Source organism: Artibeus jamaicensis, unplaced genomic scaffold, assembly GCF_021234435.1.
Source record: "Artibeus jamaicensis isolate MK-2021 breed Jamaican fruit bat unplaced genomic scaffold, CSHL_Jam_final contig_601, whole genome shotgun sequence".
NCBI classification, from domain to species: domain Eukaryota; kingdom Metazoa; phylum Chordata; class Mammalia; order Chiroptera; family Phyllostomidae; genus Artibeus; species Artibeus jamaicensis.
In genome coordinates this window covers 649163-673755 of record NW_026521902.1, presented here as the reverse complement: position 1 = coordinate 673755, position 24593 = coordinate 649163, and the positions used below count along the sequence as shown (strand labels likewise).

General features: G+C 45.1%; 1 protein-coding gene across 5 annotated transcripts in view; it reads right to left on the bottom strand.

The window, feature by feature from the left end:
• Nucleotides 1–211: 211 nt before the first annotated feature.
• Nucleotides 212–24593, bottom strand: part of GRIK4 (glutamate ionotropic receptor kainate type subunit 4) — a 478818-nt gene continuing 454436 nt past the window's right edge. For all 5 annotated transcript variants that reach the window (XM_053670672.1, XM_053670675.1, XM_053670674.1 and 2 more), the window contains 4 exons: nt 23167–23392; nt 19437–19565; nt 5508–5626; nt 212–3127 (listed from right to left, as the gene is read on the bottom strand). In XM_053670672.1, the coding sequence (XP_053526647.1) occupies nt 2765–3127; nt 5508–5626; nt 19437–19565; nt 23167–23392 (837 nt within the window). In that variant the 3' untranslated portion in view covers nt 212–2764. The remainder of the gene's footprint in view (nt 3128–5507; nt 5627–19436; nt 19566–23166; nt 23393–24593) is intronic.

Here is a 24593-nt window from a genome sequence, read left to right as displayed (position 1 = left end):
TGGGATCCAAACAAAGAGCCAAAGTGGCTGGGGGAACAAAGAGGGCAGGGGAGGGAGGGATAAAGAGAGAAGGGCGGGTGGAGGGGAAGACACAAAGTAGGTTTATATTTTTATTTGCTTTTGGAGTGCCTAGATATTAGACACGCCAGACCATATTTTTTCCAAACCAAAACAGCTTTCATCCATCACTAACATTTCAGGGTTTGTTTCTGTTTTATTATAAATATTCCAGCAAAGAAAGATAAACAGACACGAAAAACTTTTATACAGTATACAGAGTCAGATACAAAATACAGAATGGAAAAGAAAGTCAACAACCAACAAGATAAAAAATAGAGACCAACCAAGGATGAGAACTAGCTGGTCGCAGACCTACTTACCAGCCTGAGTAAGGTGGAGAGATGGTCTCCACAGCCAACAGAAATTACCCAGTGCTATCACTCTTCCCTTTGTTCTACATGGCGGCGAAAGGAACATACTTTATAAATGAATCATGGAACATTTATTTCACTAACCCATTAAAAAAGGTTTGCTATTGATCAAGGTATATTACTTATAAAAATGAGTGTTTACAAAAAAACACCCTCTCCCACCCCAAATGTGGTCCCAAATGTGGTGCCACATTGTCAGAAGCAAGGGATGCAGCTGTGGGTGGGAGCAGTGCGGCACCCCGGGGTCTTCGGCGGTCTTCTTTTGGGCGCCCTTCCCACCAAATCCACCTTTCCCCATAAGGCTTGAGGCAAGGTTTAAAAAAATACTCATGTCCTGCACAGCTTGCTGTCATTTAGTGTTTAAAGAGGAAAAAGTAAAAAAGAATTCAAATTCACAAGAGAGAAGGTCAGCCTAGGACAAAACTGGCATCTCTTATAGGATAATCAGAGGTCCCACTTTGCCCCCTCAAGTGGCAGCTCTAATTGTCCTGCCACAAAGACAATGTTGACCTACCCAAACAGCAAAATCATGGGTTAAGCTCATCATCTTCCAAAGATGTCTTTATTTTAGTACATTCAGAACAGAAACAACGTGAGGACAATTTGATTGAAGGTGTTGGTGGTGGTAGAAGTGGTAATAGTGGTGATTTATTTCCTGCTTCCTCTAAACTTTTTAAGTTTACAATCATAAATTGCATAGAATTTAAGTTTTCTATCAGAAAATGAAAACTCTTTGCATGAAACTCCCAATTGGTGAAAATAAGCAAAGGTCAAGCAGCTGTTAGAAGCCTCGCCCCTCCCAGCAGATGAGCACTCCAGCTCCTGTAAACACCTAACAAGCAGCTCTCTGAGAGTCTGGAAAGCATCCAGAACTAATTTTGCAGATGGGAGAGAAGTTTGGTGCTTTGCTAAGGTTACACAGGGGGGGCTACCATCCGAGCTGAGGTTAGAATTCAAGAATTTCCAGTTCACAGATCTGTGTATTAGCAATGAGACCCACCTGTCTCCATGGACCACAGCAAACTCTTGATTATTTATGATCTTTGCATTTCATAAACACACACATGCGCACACACATTTGTACCCGGGTCTCATGTCTAATAACAAGAAATCACCCAATCCATAGTAGCCTTGGGGCCTGTCTTCACAGGAAGCTACTGACTTTGGTCAAAAGAGATACAGTTGACAAACAGTGCATCACAGCCAGGAGGCCCTTCTTTGTCCTCTGTGAATGCTGCCCCCTGTGAAGCGGACTTCACAGTGGGAAATTCTCTTCTCTTTCTGCTCCTTAGACAAGGCTCCAGGTAGTCTGTGAGCTCTGCTCTTCTCACCTGTCTCTCTTCCTCAGAGAGCACAAAAGACCAAACCAAATCCCATGATAGTTAAAATTGGAAAGAGAAAAAAGGACACATTAACCCCAGACTACAAATTGAAAGAAGCCAGAATAGACTCTTCTAGGATCTGAACAAAGAGCCAAAGTGGTGGGAGAATGAAGAGGGCAGAACCCCAGTCATTCAAAGGTTTCTCTGAGTAAACTACAAGTTAACTGGTTTGGGGGGATTTAAACATTACTTTAATGGACTTTTGTTTGAGCTCTCCCCCTTATTCTTCCTCCTGCCCAAGACTCTTCTCCTACACTTATCCCCGCCCCCACCACCACCACACAGAAAGGGCAGTTCAGCACGTGAAACCTGACACGCTGGCCACTCTGTTTCCTAAAATTTAGGAAGAAGGATCAGGGATTATTTATACTTCTGTTCCCTAACCCAGTCTACCCCTCCAGATAAACAAGCAAACAAAAACAATGAATAGAATTGAGAAGAGAACAAAGAAGAAAAGGGGAGGAGGGGAGAGAAAGGGGAAAATCATTAACAAAACATCAACAAAAGTATGCAAATCCAGAAAAGAAAAATTTCCCTGTTGAGTTTATTTTTTTTTTCTTGCAAGAACTAGACCCAGAGTACAATGGCCCCTTCCTAATGGGAAATTCCACCAATTCACTGGCCTGGCCTGGCCTGGCATGGGAGGGACTCCCGCCCCAGACTGTCACTTTGGCGGCAAGGAAAGGCTCGCTGGGAAAAGAGGGGCCCTGGTGGTCTGCTGGGAGAGCGTCCCATACCCACTCGGGGGCAACGCCTCTGGGTGCACCCGGCTTCCGGGCCAGGGAGCTGCCTCTGGCCGGGGCGTTGGTCTCTTGATCCTTTTGTAAAATTACTGGATCCAAAATCCGGACAGAAGTGTGGACACTTTCCAGTCCGGGCTCTGGACAGCCTGTGGTGCCGCCAGGCTCTGGAGCCTCCCTGCTTGGCCTCCGAGAGTCCTGCCGGCGAGGGCTACTCTGGCTCGCTGCTGTTGGTGGCCTTGTCCCACTCCAGACTGTCCTCGCTGCGGGCGGGTGACGGCCGGGCCCGCAGGCCCTGGAACCTGCGGCACTCGGGGCAGACGCGGATGTGAGTGCAGCCGCGCGCCACCAGTGCGGCCTCCTGGGCCAGTCTCTGCGCCAGCTGGTCAGGCTCCCCGGCCCCGGCACCGCAGAGCTTGCCGTTGCTGAGAGTCGCCGTGCCCTGCGGTCGGAGCTCCTCGGGGACTGGGGTTCGGGGCCGTGGCCCTCCCGCGCGCCGTCGGCGGGGGTGGACTCCGTCCTGACACAGGATGATGCTGCGCAGCTCCGTCACCATCTCCTGGCAGATGGACACCTGGAAAACACGAAGGGGTCACAGCCCAGCCTCTAAGAGCGAGGCCCTGGGTTCCCCTGCACATCTGCTTGGATGAATTTAGGGCCCGTGTCACAGAATCACACGTATGTATATGTAGTCTTGGATATGAAGATTATGTAAAGGCCTTTCAATCCATTTCCTCACTCCCAGCTCCCAGTTAATACACAAACGCCCCAATATAATGTTCAGCAGCCCTGCCAGCTGGTTGCCCAGTCTTTGTTAGAACACCTTCAAAGATGATGGCCTTTTGGGGATAGGATAGAGCCCCTGCTTGTCTGTTGTTGTTGTTGCTGTTGTGTGTTTGCTTGTTTTTGCATTTCTATTAAATGCTGCTTGGGTCTACTAACTTAAAAATTCTGCTCTCGGAAATTTTCCATTAACACCAGTTAAATTTGGACCCAGAAGCCCACTAAATTAATAACCCTTTTACTCCATGTGGGTCTATCAGGTGTATGAAAAAGCTACATGTCTGCGTAAACATTCTGTTCTCAGGCTGACGATTCTCATTTCTTTCAACTGAATGGTTAGAGCCAGAGAAGATGCACTCTGATCACTGGAACTACAAAAACCACTAGAATGCTACTCCCACAGATCCCGTCCCATGACATAAAACCCAGAATATTCTGGACTTTAGAAAGATAACACAACACACTTGCAACTGTTATGTGTCACACCCAGTGTGGTCTGGGGCAGACGCCACACTCAAATACACTGACATTTCTGTGGCAAAATGCATGTGCCTTCACACTGAATGGGTCAAAGACCATACACAATAGTTTCATATAAATTCAAGTTTTGTTACCAAATGTATTTGCTTGACACAGGTATAAAAAATGTGGAACTCTCTGAGCTTCTTAGATTTCAGAATTATGGACAAAAAATCATGAATCTGGACTGCTGCTACTATTACTACTATTATTCCCACTTCACAGATGTGAAAATGGAGGCTCAGAGGTTATATATCTTGCTTAAGATTACTTGACTGATAAATAGCTGAACCAGAATTTGAACTTAAACTCATCCACTGCAAAGAGCATGCATACTCAGTTTAGTTGTCTACCCTGTGCTGGAAAGGATGCCTTCCCAGACCCTGATAGGAGAAGAAGCCTTCTGTTGTTTCATGTTCTTTCCTCCAGTCTTCCGGTTCTGTCAACAGCACCATTGTTTGACCATAGCCGAACAGCTAGGGTAGCTCTTACTCTTCTTTATCTTAGCTATTTGGAGTCCTCACTGGAGTTTTCAAGGTACATCTAGGCTATGGGGTGAGAGGCTGTGGGGTTATCTTGGGAGAGTAACCAAATATGTATAATTCTTTACTTGAAGCAGCTACAGAGAAGTAGTATCATCTAAAAGAATATGGCTTGAGTAAAAATTGAGACCTGAATTCTAAACAAACTATTGGTGCTAAAAAGCAGAGACTCTATGCAAGGAATTCAACTTCTCTGTGCTTTTAATAACAACTATAACAGGTAAGACACCACCACTGGCCTAATCTGTTACATGTGACAAGAATGTAACAACTTGCATCTTTTGACTGTGCCTTTCATGGAAATAAAGAGATAAAAGACACAGTCCTAATTACAGCACAGTGTGTAAGTGCTCAGTGCACAGGTTATACTGGTGCTGGAAAGGTGGTGGAATTATGAACTCTCCTGGTCCAGGGAAGGAGGCAGGAGAGTTGAAGAAGGCTTCACAGGGAAAGGACCACCAAATTGGCCTTTCTTTCTATAAGTAATAAATAAGTAGAATTCATGTAAGGAGTGGACAACAGTGAAAAGCCAGCAAAACTGTAGAGAAACTAAGCAATCTTTACTTGTAAGTGGAAAACATACTTAAGATGAAAGAACTAAAGTTATGGTTTCCATTAGCAAGCTGGTATTTTTGGCTGTTTTCCTTCAAAATGATACATCTTCAATTATACTTGTATGAGACTTTGTTGTCCTTAATTTTTTTTCACATATTCATTTGCTGGGATGTTTCCTAGAATAGCAGTCCCCAACCTTTTTGGCACTGGGGACCCGTATTTCCCTGGAAGGGGCAGGGTGAAATCGGGGCTCAGGAGAGCTTGAGCTTCTATAGCACCCAGTTCCTAACAGGTGTGCAGCCCGAGGGGTTGGGGACCCCTGTCCTGGAAGAATCTGAAAACCCCAGGCATTCAGTGCTCTTTCTGTGGCTGCATGACTAGCAGGTGCTGAAGCACTGACCAGGTCTCCAGCCCTTGGGTCTGTCCCAGCCCGTGGGTTCTCCATCTCACTGTGGGATCTCACAGGATCTGACTGAAATGACTGTTATCTGTGCACAAGCCTGTGAACTTGTCCCTTCTGCCAATGCTACAGGCCACACGCCTTTGGAGGTTTACCTCAGTCGCTTCTGAGTGTCGGAGAGTCCACAAAAACTCCAACATAGCCATAAAAATGGCTACGATTAAGCCACAAATAAGAACCACAAAAATTCCACCAATATTCTCCATTCCCAGTCCTGTAAGAAAGTGATAACAAACAAACAAACAAACAAACAAACAAACAAAAAAACAGTGTAAAAGAGCTGGAAGACATAATCATTCTACCAAAAATGTTCAAAGTCACTTAAATGACAAGAACTTGAGACTTATAGATGCTTTATGTGCATATTCCTTGAAGAGGTATGATTCTTTTGAAAAAAAAATGCAGCATAGCTGGAGTAAAAGAAGGGAGCGGGAACCTAGTTGCAGAGGCTGAAGACCGGTGAAAAGTTTCCGACAGGGACTCTGGGAGTGGGTGGTGGGGATTGTTTTAAGAAAAGAGCTCAGGGAAAATTGTGTTAGCTTGTGATACCAGAATACCGGTACATTCTAGTGTTTGCATAAAAATGTTAATCAATATTACTCATGTATTTGCTTGATATAAAGCAATTGTTTTAACCACACTATAGTTCGGAAAAATATGTTTACTAAAATACAAATTTGGAAAATAAAACTTTTAATCTTACTTTTTATCCTACCAGACCAGTGGTTTCCAGTGCTACCTGCCATCAGAACTGCCTGGGAAGTTTGTTAAAATATAGATTCCTAGTTATTCCCCCAGACCTCGCAAACCCATATCTCTAGAGATGGGGCCCAAGAATCTGTATCTTAGCACATTTCACAGGCAACTCTTTTCCAGCCTTGGTGATTTGTAGAAACATTGGATGTGCCTGCAGGTTCCTTTTAGTCAGGCATAGTTTCTGGCTGGATCCTCACTGTCCAGCATGACACCTGACATGTAATACACTCAATAAACATCTGTGAAATTATATGGTTGTTTCATTTCTACAGTGTCAAACATTAAGTTTAGCTGAGTATCTGGATGCTACTTTTGGTATTAAAGAAACCCATCAAAAAGCATCGTTCCTCCAGAAAAATGCCAGGAAGTCCACTTACGTTCTGTGCTATTCCAAAATGCTCACGCGTCTGACTGTTCAATCAGTGGTGCCATTGTGGGCCACGGTGCCGTTGCGGGCCGTGGCGCCGCAGCAGCGCCAGGGAAAGCCCGCTTCCCACAGCACTGAGAGCTCAGCCATGATTCAGGAGCAGAGACCTGACACTACTTTCAGCACCTGGGGATGCTGGAAAAAGAGCCCTGAACAGCCACACCAGGGTGCCTTGGATTTCCTCTCACAAAGCCTCAAGTGGGTGTCTGTTGGTTTTACTTTGGTTTGAAAGTGACAGAGCACAGTGCAGTGCCTGTCTGCCCCGCCAATCTGCTACCATGGCTCCGGGCGCTCACACAATGACTGTCAAATGGACTATGTGCTCTGGTCTGCAGCTGCACACAGTCCACTCTGGAGCACCTATGTGGATGAGACCCTCTTTTGAATAATAAAAAACAGGGGGTTACTTTAAAACTCAATTTCAAGGAAGGCATATGGATTTGGAATAGATTCCTACCTTTGAGGAGAAAGGTGCTTGAGGTTCATTTGAACACATGCCTCTAACCTGGGACCATTTGGGCAGAAGGATTTTGACCCTAGGAACTTCAGGATCCTTGGGTGGGGTAGGGTAGGGGGGGCAATAGGAACATTTAAGAGAGAATACACAAGGATCTGGCTGGAATGTGCAGGCAGATGCTCCACTTGCATGGGTAGGGGTGGTGAGAACTGAGGTACTGGGATGTCATCTGAGCATCATGGATGGCCTAGCTTCTCCCGCTGCCCCTGTGGAGAAAGGCTGGAAGGACAGCTCCAGGGAAGGTTTAGTGACCAAGGATGCCCACCTATTCAGGTAAACAGTTCCTGAGTGACTGTTGAGATACTTAGTATATGCCTCTCCAGCCACTTTGGGATAGTACTGCCTTGTACAGAGCAAAAGACCTCCCTTGAAGGGCGGATTCCCTTGAAGGCCTTCTACCTGCTCTCTTGTTTCTGCAGAACAGGCGTCCTGCTCGCCACCAGGTCCTATTCCTGCCTCTCTGAGTCACCCCAGCCCTCCTCAGTCTTTCCTCCCCACTTACTCTATCCAGTCATACACATGCACACTCACTCAAAAAAAAAGTGAAAAAGTCCTTCTTGCCCTTCAACTCTGTCTAGTGAACACCCCCTTACTGTCTTTCCTTCCCTGAACAAGCTTTTTTGAAACAGTGATTTATATCAGAACTATTTTAAGATGTTTTAAAGCCCTTAAAATGCTTACATTTGCAGACCCTCGACTCACATAAAAGCAAGTAGAAGAAAATGCATCCATACCTTATATTAAATGCATTTTTTAAATTTTGCTTCTAAAATGATTGAATGAAAAGAAAGGGTTAATTTATAATTGGCTGTGATTTCTCAATCTCAGCAATCTTTGGTTAAACGAGACAAATCTAATACAAATTATTTCTAAATAAGAGTTTTTATAAATATTCAATTTAAAAAGTAATAGTCAAAACAATGTCACATTTTGGAGATATTTAATTCAACATGTCTGTCTTAATTTAATTTTGCAGTTTTCTTTTTGCATTTGGAAACTACTAATTTTCTTCAGACCTCAAACATAATGTTGGGTGCTGGAAAGACTTTTAGGTCCTGAGTAATCTTGTCTATGGTATCTGAAACGTCCAAATTCACTTCTGTTTTTCCTACTCACTCCTCATCCCATGAAGTTTTGTCCTGCACCACTAAAACTGTGCTCACCAAATTTACCAGTGAGTATTTTATTTCTAACTTACTGGGAAATTTCTGGTCCTGATCTTAAGTCACTGCTTGTAGTACTTGACATTATCAATCCTACCCCTTTGCAGCTTTTAATAACACCATTGCTCTCTATTGTCTTTCAATCTTCTCAGTCACCTTTGCTGGCTTGGATGCACATTCTCTCCTTAAAATTCTGCATTTCGTCTCTTGCCTGTCCTTCATGCACTAAGCTATTACCAAGTCCTGCTGATTTTATCTCTATCTCTCCTACCACTTCCCTAGTTCAGGCCCTCTCTGTCTCTTGCTTGGACTATTGCAGCATCCTCCAAAAATATTTTCCTGCTTGTAGCTGTGTCCTCCTTAACTCTTCCCTACACGGAGTTGCCTCTGTGGTCTTTCTGAAATGCAGAGTCTAACTGTGACACATCCTCTAGTGACACAGAACAGTTTAGAGCTCCTACCATACATGTTATTTCTCCTCCTTTACATACTTTTATTCTTACTAGCACCTGGACTCTGCCTGGAACCTATCCCCACTTCCCAGACACACACCTGGCAAACCTCAACCACTCCTTTAAGACTTCAGAGACATTTTTCCTGGGCCACTTCTTCTGTTGCTACTTGACTCTCTTAGTCACACTGCTTTCGTATTTTGCTGATAAACCATTATGTGCCACTCTAATATTGCATAAAACAATATGAGGTCTGTCCAGAAGGTATCCAGCCATGTAATAGAAAAAAATAAAGACAATTATTGAAGAAGATAAAAGAAACACACTACACAGGACAATGGCAACTCAGCCCCCTTTGAAGTAGGTACCTTGGGATCTCACACAATTTTCCCCATCACCATTAGATGCTCCATCATATTTTCCTGAATCTCATCAGTGGTCTGAAATTTCTCCCTGTTCAAAGGTGATTTTAGTTTTGGGAAAAGCCAGAAGTCACAAGGCACTAAATTTGGGCTGTTGGGAAGCTGAGTCATCCAGGTGATTTAATATTTCACCAAAAAACTCTTCATGAGACGTGATGCATGAGCAAGTGGGTGGTCATGGTGAAGTTTCCAATCACCAGTTGCCCATAGCTACGGCCTTCTGAATCATCTGAAGTTTCCTAGGAGGAATGTTCAAACTTAATGCAAAATCTGATGCAGATTTGTGGCTCTACTTGCTTAGTCATTTTGAATACAATGGCCACACAGTACACATGCTTACTCAACAGCATTTAACTACCCCCACTGACAAATACAGTGAAGTCGTCATTGTTCATGCATGTGCATTCCAGTCCACTGTCCTTGGCTGCCAGGTTATATCGATGTCACACAAACCATTCTCATTATACAAACAACAGCTGGACCTTTTCTGGACAAACCTTGTACACAAGTTTAATTATGTATTTCCAGACTTTCCATTAGCCTGTGAGTTCCATGAGGGGAAAATCCATGTCTTGTTCCCTCTGTAACTTCATAATCATGGTGACTGAAACCCAATAAGAGCCTGAGAGTGTTTGTGAAAAGAATGAGCAGGAAAAAAGAGGATAAAAGTATTCCAGATTTAGAAGCTTGCATTATCGAAAACTTTGGATTCATACTGTGATATGTATTCATTCCCAATTAACTTTTGTTTGAATAATAGTAAAGTGTGACCACACTTGTTGAGTGCTCCCAGCCTGGTCACAGAGCAGATGGCCCAGACTGCACCAAGCGTGGCCAGGGTGGGACTGCACATCGCTGCAGATCACACACCATGGTCTGTCAGCACCGCATCCCAGGCAGCTGTGAGGGCAGGGGTGAGGCCTCAGTAGACAGGTTGTCTGTGCTGGCCCAGTGTTGGTTTGTCTCATTAGGGAAAGCTTCTTAGAGGCCCCGAGGTTTTAACAGGATGCTGGTGGAAACAATTAGTCACTGCAACACCCCCACAGTCTTTCTTTCCCAGCTTCTCATGTTTCAGGGCCAGAACGTTAATCCTGGGAGTCAGCTCCAGAGTGCTGATTCCTGGCTGCATGGTCTCCTCCCCTTAGGAGTGAGCCTTGTACACCTCTCCTGCCTTTAGGAATGTATTGGAAAGTGGGAGCAAGAACAGACTGCTGGCAGAGTCAGTTGAGAAACAGATGGAATGTGGAGCGGAAGGTGGGAAGCAAGTGTTAAGAGAGTGCAGCATTTTTATTCCACACTGTCATCAGTCATTTCCCTGGAAGTCAATGCCTTCCCTAGCCACAGCCGCCAGCCACTCAGAGGAGTCTTCGGGTGGACTCCCTCCAGCCTGACCATGACCTTTGCTGCACTCACAAATGTCTTGGGACCTGCGAGGGAAAGCTGGCGAATTCCCTCCCTTCCCTTATTTAGACGGGAGCCACTGAATCAGAGGATTCTCAAACTGGGATTTTTTTTATTGACACTCGAGCCTCTGAGCCTCAGCTACACTACAGTGGTATGATCGTATTAAGTGAAACAGAATTGAATTCCCCCTGGAAACTCATAGTTGGTTAAATACTAACCCCGGTGTCACATACAGATTGCCTACAAATACAAATGGCAGTTGACAAATCCAAACAAACAAATTTGTTTCTAAAGCTGCAGAGTGGAATGGCTGCCTGGAAGGGAATGCCTTTGAGTAGATTTATTTCTCTACCCACCCACCCTCCTGCTCTGCCTTCAGTTCTGACTGTGAATGATCACTTCTTGGATTTGGGTGCATGTATGTCTCAGGCCTTAAAATCCTTGCACATCTTCAGGTGGCACAGTAGAAATCTGCAACTGAGATGCAGGGATTTTATTTCTGAACAAGGAAAGGTTAGATGTAGCCTGGGAGGCAAAGAGGCAGGGAGAGGCCATAGGGACCACTGAGGCAGGAACAGAGATGGGAGGGACTAGTGCCCCAGTCTCATCGAGGAACAGCACTTCCATTCTTTGATGACACTCAACCACTCTTTTTTGAGGAGCGCCCATGAATGGAGCACTATACTAGGGGCTGAAGCTCTGTGCAGTGTTTCCCATTGAAAACATTTGACAGGAACATGCATTTTTGAGCAACATGACTTTTAAGTATTCTATATTTCAGACTTACATTCACCTATGTCCATGTAAATATACTAAGTGGTCCCATCTCCACAGAATTGTTTGTTGGAAATAGCAACTTCACATGCTTACGTGTGAGCTGACCTGCAAGACCTTCCCAGAAAATGCAGAGTGACTCATCCTGTTTGCCTTGCCAAGGACTAAGAGACGAAAGGGTGGCCACCTCTTCTTTTACTCACTGTGACACCTGTTGACTAGGCCTAGCAGTTTCTGGAGACAGTGATGGAGAAGAATAGGGAAAGGTACATGAAATGCAAAAGGGATGGGAGAGGAATTTAGAAACCTTTGTAATCTATCACACACAAAGTATGGGAGGGGCACTTTGCAATTTATCAAACTATGACTATTTCATTTTTAAAAGCATTCCTTATCTCATTCAATTACCATTAAAAACACCGTACAGGAGGCCGAGTGTCCAAATTTTATAGTTAAAGAAATGGAAATTCAGAGCACTTGGGTAAGTTGCCCAAGTTTTCACATCTAAGATAAATCTTACTACTTGGCTAATGTTCTATGTTTATAAGTGTCTCCTATGAACAAAGCTACCATGCTACACAGTTGGCCTGTGATATCAGCATTATCCTTACCCCCCATTTCCTGACAAGAAAACCCAGGTCCTGGAGTCAGGCACCTGGCCCAGCGCTCACGTCTAAGGAGGGGAAATGCCAGATTCAAACCAAAGCTGGAGCCCTGACTCCTACCCCACACTGATCCTCCCAGAAGCCTGGGTCCCTCGTGTTACAGGGGCATAATTACAGAACTCCCTCTGGCACGCTGATGACTGAATTCATTCCTGGGACACTCCCACCCCCAATGTAACTCAGAGTGACAGGGGAAGCTGTTAGTTACTCTGATAAAATCCCCTTCTCTCCTTGAGAACATTACATCAAATGTTTGACTCAGTGATTTGGTGACTTAATCTTGGCTCAGTTTCCAGAGTTGGGCTGCAGTCTTTACAATTGCTGGCCTCCTCTGATGCCCACACACTGGGATCTCCTTTACCTCTATCCCTAATCACGTTTACTGGCACCCTCTTGAATTTCTCCATCTCTTGTCAATGAATTTGATTTGATCAGGGAGAAGCTTCCTCTGTGAGCGCCTAAGATACTATCTGAACTCCCATATTGAGTTTCCAGTCTTGGCTGTGTCCACAGAAACCAGAAATCCAGGATAACCAGGCTGGGCCACCTGAAAAGAAAGAGGAAAACATCCCCAGAATTCCCCTCCCATCCCCAGTCACTTGTCCCCACTCCTGCTGAGATGTCTCACCAGCTGTGCCAGTTACCCAATTCCCGCTCTCTAAGGATTTTGTGAGTAAGCATCACCTGCCTCTTTTCCACCCCTGAAAGGGGATCCCAATTTTCATGGCCTGGTGGTGTATTTGTGTTCCATTGAAGATTGATTATGAGCTCACATTTTTCAAGATAAAGGTATTTAATTTCCTTGAAATTCGCCTACTACCTTTTTGTCTAGCAATTGTTTTGCAAGCCTTCAGCAACCTGATCCCCCTGAATTGGCATGCTGGTATCTATGAGTGGCCAGCGATATTTATTTTCATAGGAGTTGAGTGAGAAAATAAATAAAATAAGTGTTTTGGAAGAGAAAAGGCAGAAGAAAAATAAAACAGCTTGGAATTAAGCCTGCTTCTTTTTGTAATTCTCCGTTCTTCCACATAATCTGCCATTTCATTTTTGAGTTGTGCGTGAAGGTCACTGAGCTACAGACAGAGAAATGGGGACAGTTGAAGCAAGGGGGTATTGTTGTGGTTCTCACCTGAGCCAAATAAGACCTGGCACAGACTCGGGACTGGTGGCGTCATAGCCAATGTTAGGATGCTACCCCAGAGTTTGGCAATGATGTTGGAGCTGTAATATTGGTTAGAAGTGGGACAGCACTCGAATGTTTCTTTGGAATTTCTCACATTTTAATAGTATAACAAAGTAGAAAAGGATTTTATTAGGCACCACACATTGTCTGGTACTTTCTAATTAAAACCAAGCTCCTATAGCCAGCCATGCTCAGTTGCAGGTCTCTGAGTAAAGGACCCTCTCATAGCTGCCTTGCCCCTAGCTCTCTGCCTGTTCCATGTTTTTCTCATTGCTTTGGGCACAGGTGAAAGCAGTTTTACACCACAAAGAGATCTGCTTTAGACAGCATTTTAACTAATACAACCTTTTTGTTCAATGTGAAAAATATCCCTGTGGCTGGCTGCCTTCCTGGGGACCTTCCTTAAGGGACAGGTCTCTGGGGTCATGCTGGGCCTGAACTTCTGGCACAGCAGGGGGTCCCTTGCACAGTGAATTCTGTTCCCCAAGTCTGACAGCTAATTTGACTAAGCAATGGCACCTCTCATTTCAGGCTAGTCATGCTTCTCGTTGGCTGGGCCAGGAAGCCTTTAGCCTCTCAATAATGTTTGTCTGGGTTCAGCCTTGGCAGAAATGGGGCCATTGCTTTAAAGTGGCACTAGTTGTTGTGGCCGGGATGGAAGTGGAAGTCCTGGCTCTGATGGGGACTTGTGTGTCTCCCAGACAGCACCCACTTGGACCTCACTGCTTGTTCATGGAGCTCACCCTCTGGCACCAAAGAACATCTGCAGAGAGGTAAGAGACTGTTGGCCAATTGACAGAACACAAGCATCTTCTGAAGTGTTGGGTCGTGGACAGAATGGTTCCCACTATTTACTTTCCCTTCCCGTTGGCTCCTTTCCCTTCTCTCTGCCAGTCAGAACACTTGGTCCCTGAGGAAGGAGAGGAGAGAAGCCCCTGCTTGCTTTTCCATCTTCCCTGGGAGTCTGATCTCTGCTCTCTGTTCTTCTCCGCCCATCCTGAACCCAGTCCTTCTTAACCTCTGTGGAATGGGGAAGAATCTCCAAAGCGAGCCGCTCGACAAAACTGATAACACTCTTCCTACAAATGTACCGAATATCTACCGCAAATTTTCATTTCCACTTGATTGCCCAAAACAGACATCTCAGTCACTATGGTTTTAAATTCAGTTAAATAAATGCAGTCTTTTCTCTGTTCCCTCTACTCCCGAGTGTTTTTCAGGTCTAAGACTGGAAAGGAGATTATGTGTAATGGCTTGGGAATGGGGTTAGGGACCTGGTCCTAATGCTAGATTCCACTTCGATTTCCTATGTTGTCATCTGGAGCCCAGGGAAACACAGAACAGCCCCTGGGCCCTCTCTACCCTGGGCCCGTGTGCCATCCCGCAGGCTCTCAGTGCACTGCAGCATAACACCTATTCCTGGGGCTTGCCAAACTCCAGCAAAAATATCTTTCTCTCTTGGAATCCTCGACTAATCTAGGAGTTCTATGTACCAGTCTTCTGTCCCAGAAGGACACAAGGCTCCTTCTCAGGGACCTGCCACATTTGAACATATCCTTTCCTGCTCCGCAGTTGTCTATGCTGACCAGCACATCCATTTAGTGCCTGGTGTGCAGATACTGTGGCCTGGCTCTTCTATTCTTTTTCCATTGTTTAACTTCTATTGTCAACTTTATGCCAAGCTTATATTTTTCAAGTAATTTGAATACTTTAGGCTCTAAGAACATTTGTTCTGCTGTGGATATTAAGAGCTTCTTTGGGAACTGAAAGCCCATTTGACCGTGTTCTTCCCGGGGTGATGACTGTCCCCTAGGACCATGAATGCCATGAGATCTCAGAACTCCACCCACAGTACCTGCTTCCATCATGCCCCATCTCTCCCAGAACTTGCACTTCTGCTGCCAGGAACTCACACCTAGTCCAGTGTGATGTTACTGTGCTGAGGCACAAGCAGAGCTCTGGGATGGTTGTGGGGCCTCTTCCTGGAGTGCTGATTTTAATTCAAGTTTAAGTCAGAAAAGTGTTTTTACATCAAATTAACATGCTTTTATTATGTTGTCAGATGCAAAATTCACATGTATCTTTAGGACAAAGCAGAACACTTTAAGGGAATTCCAAGCTTGGAGGGCTACTTTAGACTATGTTCCAGATCCCAGGAGTGCATGCTGTTTCCTCTGCTATTAATTCCTTCTCTGGGAAAGTCTGGGACATGCTGGTTTAAAGCCCAAATGCCTTCACCAGGGTTTGAATGCCCGGGTAGCTCCAACCTCATCCAACTTATCCAGAGCAAGTTCCAAGTGTAATGACTGTGCTCTACAACATTCCTAAAACAGTGACTCTTAATGAATGCTTTGAGGTCCAGGCCAATTGTCTGTGGAGCATTCCCTGACCTTAGCTCAGAATTAATTACTTCTTCCTCTAGGCTTCAGAGAGCTTTCTCCATTTAAGCAGATCCACAGTGGAACCGTTAGACTATCTGTGCCTCTCTCTATGTTCTGAACCTCTTGAGAGTAGGGCCATATCTGATTCCTTTCATCATCTCAGAGCCTAGCACAGTGCCTGATATGCAGCAGTTTACAATGTTTGTTGGATGCAGTGGGGACTATGTGAATGCTTTCAATGCCAGCACCTCAGGTGTCAGTGTTCCTGTTCAGGAAGGAACAGACATAGGAGGAGTGTGTGAATAGTGCCAGGCTGGGGTCCTTGGTGAGTTTGCTCATTCATTCTTTCATTTATTTGTTGTTAATTCTTTCCTCAGATACTGATGACAGATGATATGCTGGTCACTGGGATACAAAAATAAATAAGACACAGTCCCTGTCCCTGAGTTTCTCATAGTCAACGAGAGACAGAGATCAACAGACACCAAAGGAATGTCCTAACTGCTGGTTTTGGAAGAGCCATCTAGCCCAGAGAAGTACAGAACAGTTAGGGACACCTGCGGCTTGTGAATACTATTTAGAGCTCTCATTGTGCTTTATGCTCTTTACACTGAGATTTCAGAATAAACTAAGTGTGCATTTCCTTTGTGCCAGGTGCTATGCTGAGTGTTTAACATGATGTCACTTCTTCAATCTTTATAACAGCCCTGCAGGTGGAATTATTATTATTGCCTCTATTTTTCACAAAAGGAAACTGAGGTTCAATAACCTTTTGTAGTGTATACAACAAGGACATCTATGAAGTGGAGTCCACTTGACTCAATCCTATCAAAACTACTTCAAGGAAGCCGTGACTGGAGTGGCTCAATGGGTTGCCTGCCATCCTGCAAACCAGGACATTGCTGGTTAGATTCCCAGTTGGGGCATAGGCCTGGGTTGTGGGCCAGGTTCCTACTGGAGGCATGTAAGAGGTGACCAGTTGATGTTTCTCTTGCACATTGATGTTTCTCTCTTTCTTTCTCCCTCCATTCCCTTCTCTCTAAAAATAAAATATTTTTTAAAAACTGCCTCAGGGAAGAGAACCATCCTAGTGGCTATCAACAGAAGCAACAGGATACGGGAAGGTAAATGTTTGAAGAGTTCCATTCTTGGGGGGTGGATGGGAAAAACAAAGAGTCCATTGCATTTTGGGTAACATCTGAAATGGGAGTGAGATGATCTAAATAAAGGCCCTGAGTGAAACCTTTAAGGTACCCAGATCCTATATCATTGTACCCATGTGTTTGCCAGTTCACCACTGTTTCTCCATAGGACTAGAAGTGTACGCAGTAAAGAAGTACAAAAAAAGGAAGGACCTGGGGTGAGGCTTAGGGGTTGGAGATGGGAGGGAACCTGGGAGGTGGCATTAATGCAGTGGTGACCCTTAAGGGGCAACCAGCTTCCAGGGATCAGATACTAACAGGTTTGTGAAAGAAAGGAAAGCTGGTGACTTGGTGGTGCACCAGCAGGGCCCAGTGGAACTCCCTGAGCCTGCTCCTCAGCAGGTCTGAGCAGGTCCTGCTGCTCAGACCTGTCTCAGACCTGCTGCTCAGATCCGTCTCAGCAGGTCTGAGACATGGCTGTGTTGCTCCAGACTGCCTCATCTGCACACATTCAGTGGGCTATTTAGAGGCAGGAACAACCCTCCTGTATAGAAAACTCTGGGTACAAAGGCTGCTGAGGAAGGTGATTACAAGCACAGTTTCATTTGTCTCTTTAGTGTGGCCTGGGAGAACACAGTGATTGGTTGTTTTTGCTAGCTGTCAGTCAGCATGATTACACAACCCACAAATACTTACTGAATACCTACCATGTGCTAGGCTCTATAGTGGAGGCTATGGACATAGAAGCCAATGTGACTGGGACCTTGGCCAAGGTGCCATCACCCAGGCAAGGAGACCAAGAAATGCAGTATGCTACACTGAGGGCCCTGTCCAAAGTCATAGAAGGTGCCCAGTACCCTTTGGGGACATGGTGCACATAGGGATCACAGGCTGCCACTGATCAGCCAGAGGAAGGACCTGGGTTCTTTGGCCCAGGTCCCATGCTCACCCCTCCATTCCTGTTTTTAGATTTCTCCATATCAATAGCTAATACTGTTTCCTTCTTAATTTTCTTGGTAGAATGGCTGCTTCCTACCACTCTCAGGTTCACTGTTATCACAGAAAAACATGAACATATGTCAATTTAAAAATAATCTCAATTCATTTTGATTATTAGAGGTCCAGTCAGATTTAGAATGCTTTCTTTCAGTCCATGTGTCTCTTTTGGGGGGAAGAGGTTGTGGACAAGCATTTTGCTACCCATACCTTCTGCAGCATAAATTCTGCAGGCAGCTGACCTCTTTCCATGGGGATCTTTCTTGGCTCCACCTGCAACACCTACATCTTCAATATCCAGTTCATTCTATCCAACCCTCAAATGTTTCCTGATACTTTTCTCTGTACCTCCTCATTTTTTTCTCTGAATGAACAGAGTAGCGTCCCCCACACTTGATCTCTGGGGAGTGGGCAGCCGGAAGTGTGTGGTCTCACTAGGTTACTCTGATGGGAGGGGTAGCATTTCCTCTAACTTACAAAGGGCTTGCCCACATAGGTCCATATTCCTGAGATCTCTCCTTGCAGGATAGAGAGCCATGTAGGTACTTGGAAACACAAAGTCACTCATTCAGTGTCTCATCCTGCTGAGCAGAGAGGGAAAGCACATGGTATTATTATCCATTTTACTGCTCTGCTGCCTTCCTAGGGAAGAGAACGCATAGGTAAATTTGTTGTGTATTTTGGCAAGGCTGTAGTAGATTACTAGGGTGAGCTATATGATTTATTGTCTACACCAGAACATTTTGAGAATGAAGGGGGTTCTAAAAATAAGTAACACGAGTTAACTGATTTACAACAGGTATAATATGGAACTATTCTGGGTGAATAAGGATCTGTGTTCCCCTGGGTGCTCGGGGACTCTTAACTACCTATATCAGTCAGTGTCTACTTTCTATTCAGCCTGATTCATTCATTCATTCATTCATTCATTCATTCATTCAATAAACTGGCCATATGCCAGACCCTATGGACAGCCCTATGCAAAAGACAAACTCTGCCTCCATGAAAAGTGAAATTCTGGTAGAGGACATGGGAATAGACAAATAAATGAGTGGACAATGTACTATCAGATAGTGATGAAGTCTGAGAAGAAACATGAAACAGGGTTTGGGTGATGGGGAGAGCTGTGTGGGGAGGGATGCTCCTGCTGAGGGAGTGTCCTTCAGGAGGCCGGGAGGAGGGGACAAGGGCACAAACTCTGCAGGGGGCTGCAACCTGGGAGGCTTGGGGAAGAGAAGGAAAAGGGAGAAGCAGATCAGGCTTGAGGCTACAGAAAGCTTGATCTTAACTCTGAATGATGTGGGACACCACTGGAAGGTCTGTGCAGACTGATGCTGCACTTGCACTCACATCTTAGAAAGAATCCCTCCAGCTGCTGCTGGAGGATGCACTGTAGAGGGGCAAAACTGGGAAGGAGAACAGGTTGTTTCAGTTGTGTGGTTCTGAGGGGAGGAGGGCAAGAGCCAGGGGGAAGTGGTGGTACTAGGGTTAAGAGGTGGCCAGATTCAGGAGACGTGGGGGAAGTGTAGTCTCCAGCATCTGTGAGCCAGGTAGACACTGGACACCTGCAATATGCCAGGATCCTGAGATAGGATGGACTGCCAGCCAGTTACAGTTTAGCCCTGGGTTCCATCCAAGGGTGTTCCCCATATGCCTTTGAAGTCATTAGCTGAAATTGGTACAGAGATATAGGCCCTGTGGATTTCTAGAGTACAAGGGGAGGCCCTGGACACACTTACCTTTGGCTCTGTGATCCTCCTCCTTGGGGCACTTACCCCCTTCCCACCATTTACGCTTCAGAATTTCTAGGCGGTTGGTTTCCTGCAGCTGGAGAATGGCCAGATCAAACTCATCCCGGAACACCGAGCCTGTGGAGGCAAAAAAGCCCAGAATTCAGGCTGTGAGTGCCCTCTTACACACACTGTGTCCCTCTCCCAGGAAACCTCCTGGCCAACCTGCCAGGGAGCCAAGGGGGACACATGAAGTGACAGATGGGGCAGTCCCCAGGGCATTGCCCTCCTCTGTGCTAGTCTGAGGGCTTTCATGGGGAACAGGGTTCTGGCTTCACATGGCCCAGGGCACACAGCTCAGTGCCATCAGTCAGGACACTGCACTTCCCTTGTCTTCATGTTGACTGGCTGGTCCCCTGGCCGAGACACCAGCGTGGGCCCAGTGACAGCTCTCCAGGCACCCTGCTTCCCCACCTTTGGGCCACCACTTTCCACCATGGGTTAACCTGCACCAGGCGAGAAACCAGTCGCAAAGCTTCCCATCTGCCTTTAGGGGGACGAAGGAGGGAAATATGTGACATAAACCCTCAGTTGGGCAGTTGTCTGTTTTCTACTTTATTTAAATTAATTTCTCTGGCATTCATACTTCTTCTACATTACCCCTGACAGCTGTTTGCCTAGAGCAGCCCCCAGTGAGACAGAGCTACCTGAGAGTGTGGCAAAAGCTCCTCTTCCCCATCTGTGTGGAGAACCTGGGGACCAGGCACCCAAACCCTTGCAGCTACCTACTGAGCACCCAGAACCCACTGGCTCATCCATACTCTGCCCTCCACCCCAACACACAGAAGGCTTCTGTTCAGTGCAATTCTTTTTTAATTTTTCTGGAATATGGTCAAGGAGCTTTAGTTCTAGAATTTAGGTTTAATCACAAAAACAGGCTTGAATGAAACAGTGGAAGGCTTGATGCCCCAGCACAGACTGAAGTCTGCATCATTAGAAAACCCCCCAAAGAGCTGGAGACCAAATAAGACACTCATTTTCTTGCACAAGCTCGGTGATGGCCTGATGTGGACAGACACCCCCCTGGGAAAGGTTGTATTGAAAATTCTCAAACTCTCAAGCTCTGACGTACACACAAATCACCTGGAGACCTTGATGACCTACGCTCTCTGAGTCAGTGGGTCTGTACTTCTACCAACTACCAAGGTGCTGCTTGCCATGGGGCTGTGGTCAGCATTTTGACAGGTGGGGAACTAGTGCAGCTTCCAGACTGCTCCAGGCTCTGACAGCCAGGACTCTGCAAGTAGAACTTCTCCTTCTATATAAAAAACTTCACTGGTGTAAGCAAATTCTAGGCCTGCAGCACCAAGTGCATCTACAAAGCTGGTCTGTGTACACATCAACGGTGCCTCAGGAATAGTAGACACTCAATACACATCTGCAGGGAACACCTTCTTAAACTAACAGATGGTGTTAGGTGGTAGACTAATGAACATTCCAGGTTTGAAGACAATTGTCCAGGCCAGCAAGGCATTTCAGTTTTCTAGGCATTTTCAACCGAACCTCACCAGCATGTCCTGGATCCCATGAAAGGATTATTCCATTTACTCTGTGTTTGCCTCCTTATCTCCTGAATCACCTGGCTAATTTCCCATTGCACTCTTTGTTCTGTTTCTCCTAATTTTCCTGGGCCCAACCACATTGCTTTCTCTAAATTTATACCCTTACCTCCAGCTTAAGAATGACACACATGCTTGTCTTTCCCTGACAGAACCTCAGCTGAAACCAAACTCCATCATATCAGTGGATCAGGCACTGTTAGTCCCAACCTGGCCTGAGAACCCAGACACGTCCACAGCTGCCCTGCCTGCCCGTCCTCTCCTTGCCTGGTAAGTGCAGTACTGAATTTGGAGACAGGCATCCTAGGCTTAAGCTTATTTCTCTACTTGTTCTGGGACCTTGGACAAGTGACTCTTCAGCTCTGAATCTCAATTCCATCCTCAAGAATGGGAAGGACCACATCTACTTTGCAAGTGGGGAGATTAAATAGGACAGTACATGCAAATAAAGTCATGTTAGATACTGAACAAATGCATTTCTCTCCATTTCCCTGCTTATTAATGGGCATTTCTATAATCAATCTGCATTATGTTAATTCTTGATCAGTTTGTTTCATGAAGACTTTTGAAACTTTTGACATCTGTGTTAAATTTGTTTATTGCTAGAGTATTATCAAGGTACACCTTAAGTTCATTTTGTGGTTCATTCCACATCCTTGAAACAAAATGTTAGCCAATAAATTTCTGCAAGGGGTCTGTACTCTGATATTAATGGACATCAATAAAACATGATGGAAAGTGGAAGGTACACAGGTTTGTGAGTGACCCAAGTGAGGCCTCCAGTTTACAAGACTGCTGGTGTCAGAGTTTACAGAGTTCAAGGGTGAGTCATATTATTACCTCTGTTAACTGGCTTGGTTTCTGATCAGCCTTTAAGAAGTTATCTGCTTATATCAAACAACATAGGGAACTATAGAAAAAATGGGGAAGGCACCAATATTCTCCAAAATTGGCTGTCAGACACTGTGGTAAGGCACCTGGCTAGATTATTAGACTTAACCTTCATATTAATCCTATACAGTAGGTATTAGAAGCCTAATTTTACAAATGGGATAACTGAGGCTCAAAGAAGTTCAATAACCTCAACATGGTCTTACAGCTGGCAGCAAGAGTGCATTCCCAGGTTTGCCTGACTTCGAACTCACACTCTCATACTGGATTGGTCAATGTGAAGCCTATATTGTACAGAGTCCTGAGCGAGGTGAAGGTCAGAAGAAAGGATGTGTGAGGGGCATACACTCTATGTCAATTTCCCACATGACCTGGTTGCTTGAATCCCTGCTTGTGCCCCTGCTACCTATATGAGGACAGCCTTCAATGGTGTCATCTCTCTGCAGTGTGGCTCTCGGTGATGTGTAGAGAAGGGTCCAGGTTCAAATCACCTGGAGAACAATTCAGATCTTTTCCAAAATCATAACAAGCAGCTTTAAAATTTCCCCTCACCTACAGGAGAGGTATTATCAGCAGAGGAAGGACTAAAGCACAAATATCCTTTAGATAGCAGAGCTGGGACAACATTCTGGAAGCCAAACACCCCTATCCCTGATAACAACCAGATGGCACAGGCAGCAAGCTAAATGCCAGGGCTCTCCACCATTCCCATGTCTGCAAACTCAGAGCAGGTGCATTGGTGAGGGCCACAGATGATCTGAAAGCCCTCTCATCCAATCTTGTCAGTCTTCTTTTATAGTAAAACTCTCATCTGGGACACTAAGAGCAAAATTAATTCATTTGAGTTTTACTACCCTTCTCTTCTCTTTCCCATGGCTACTAGAGGTGTTAGTCTCTACAGAGAAATGGCCAACGAGCAGGAAGCAGGAGACGGGGAACAAAAGGCCTAAAAAGTCTACCAATGGCAACAACATGCCCTCAATAGTTAATTAATTGATAACTCATCAATTAGCCTTTTAGTAATTAAGGATTGAGAACTCATCACTGATTAGTGGAAGTATGTGGGTTTGCTCTTCTTAAAGTAATCTCAACAATGCCCAACTAATGTCATTGTTAGACTGGTTCTTAGAAACAGGGGTTGTGGAGTTCAGTGCTGCATTCAGTGGTTCTAGCTACTCTGACTCTGCCTGGATGAAGCTACCCAAGGAGGCTGTTCCTCTGCTGCATACCGACTGGCATGCCAATCCCATAGCCCTTGGTGTCCAGCAGGCCCCCAATCTGAGTGAGGTTGCAGTTTCGCTGCCGATAGTACTCATTCATGGTGGACTCCAGGAGGAAAGCGTAGTTGGAATTCAACACCCTGGCGATTCCTTCCTCCGTGCTCTTCACAAACACACTTGGCTGCTTGGAATACATGTAATTCCACATGCGCTGGTAGGTCTGATAGCGGGAATTCTGGGGAAAAAAAAACACAAGGAAGCAGGATTTGGAAAAGATAAAGAAAATGCTAGTTTAGTGAGGGAGGGAATCTAAGTGAACCTTAAAATTCTGGCCCTTCTGCTACTCAATCATCTAATCATATTCAACAACCTTTTCCTTTTCCATCATCTCTCAACTGACACTGCACAATGGTGGGAAGAGGGAGTTGTACCCTTAACCTCTCACAGAAGGATAAGGAAGGAACCAGCCCTCTGCCTGATGGGTTGGCCACTGATTTAGCCTTATTTGCCCTAGAGAGGGCTTCCATTGCCAGGTCCCAAGTTCTGACACAAGTGAAAATGGACATTCTGGTTGTGTCCTTCATTGTCTTTCACAGGCTGGGAGCAGTGAACTCAGGTTCATGCAGGACATCTAAAGAGACACCATCTTCAGGAGCTGGGCCAGCATTTATCTATCAACTCTAAACTAATGATTAGACAATTAATCACAAACAATAATAAGACTGAGAGAATTCTGGGGGCCTGTCCAAATCCTGTGTTTGCATGATACCATCACTATTCCTTGTGTCATCAGGTATTGAGACTGGCATGAAAAACAGAAATCTGAAGGCCTTGATCTTGCTTCGTATGGAAATGAACTTGGTTGGTTAGACACCTTTTAACTGTAAGGGAAGTTTGCTTCCCTAGAGATCCTGAAGCATGTGACAACTACTCCTCTGTCCGGCCCAACTCTGCCAGCCACAGCGATCAGACTGTGCCTGTGAGTCAGCACACGCCTGCGGCAGGGCCTGCTCCCAAGCTGTGCAAGGGCACTTCAGAGAAACCACTAGGGTCCTGATCTGAGTCTATCTAGTCTGTGATCAGTAAAACCAGTTCATTTTAATCTAGTGTTCCTGAATTTCAGTCATTTGCCCATTATTCTAATCTGGATGTGTCTACTTATAAAATTTAACTAACTTAGAAAAAATCTAAATATATACATTAGTCTCATTCTATATAGCTATAAAAATAAAGGCACATATTAGATTCACTGCATTATTTTTCTAATATTCATTAAAATAAATATGAAAGTATTGCAATTAAAAAATAGTTCTGCTTAATTGTACCTAAAATCGTGTCAACTACCACTAATTGTTTATGTATAATACCTTTGGACAGGCTGACATTAACCCCAAGTGCTTTTGGGTCCTCATTCCATCATTCCATGTGTATTTTGT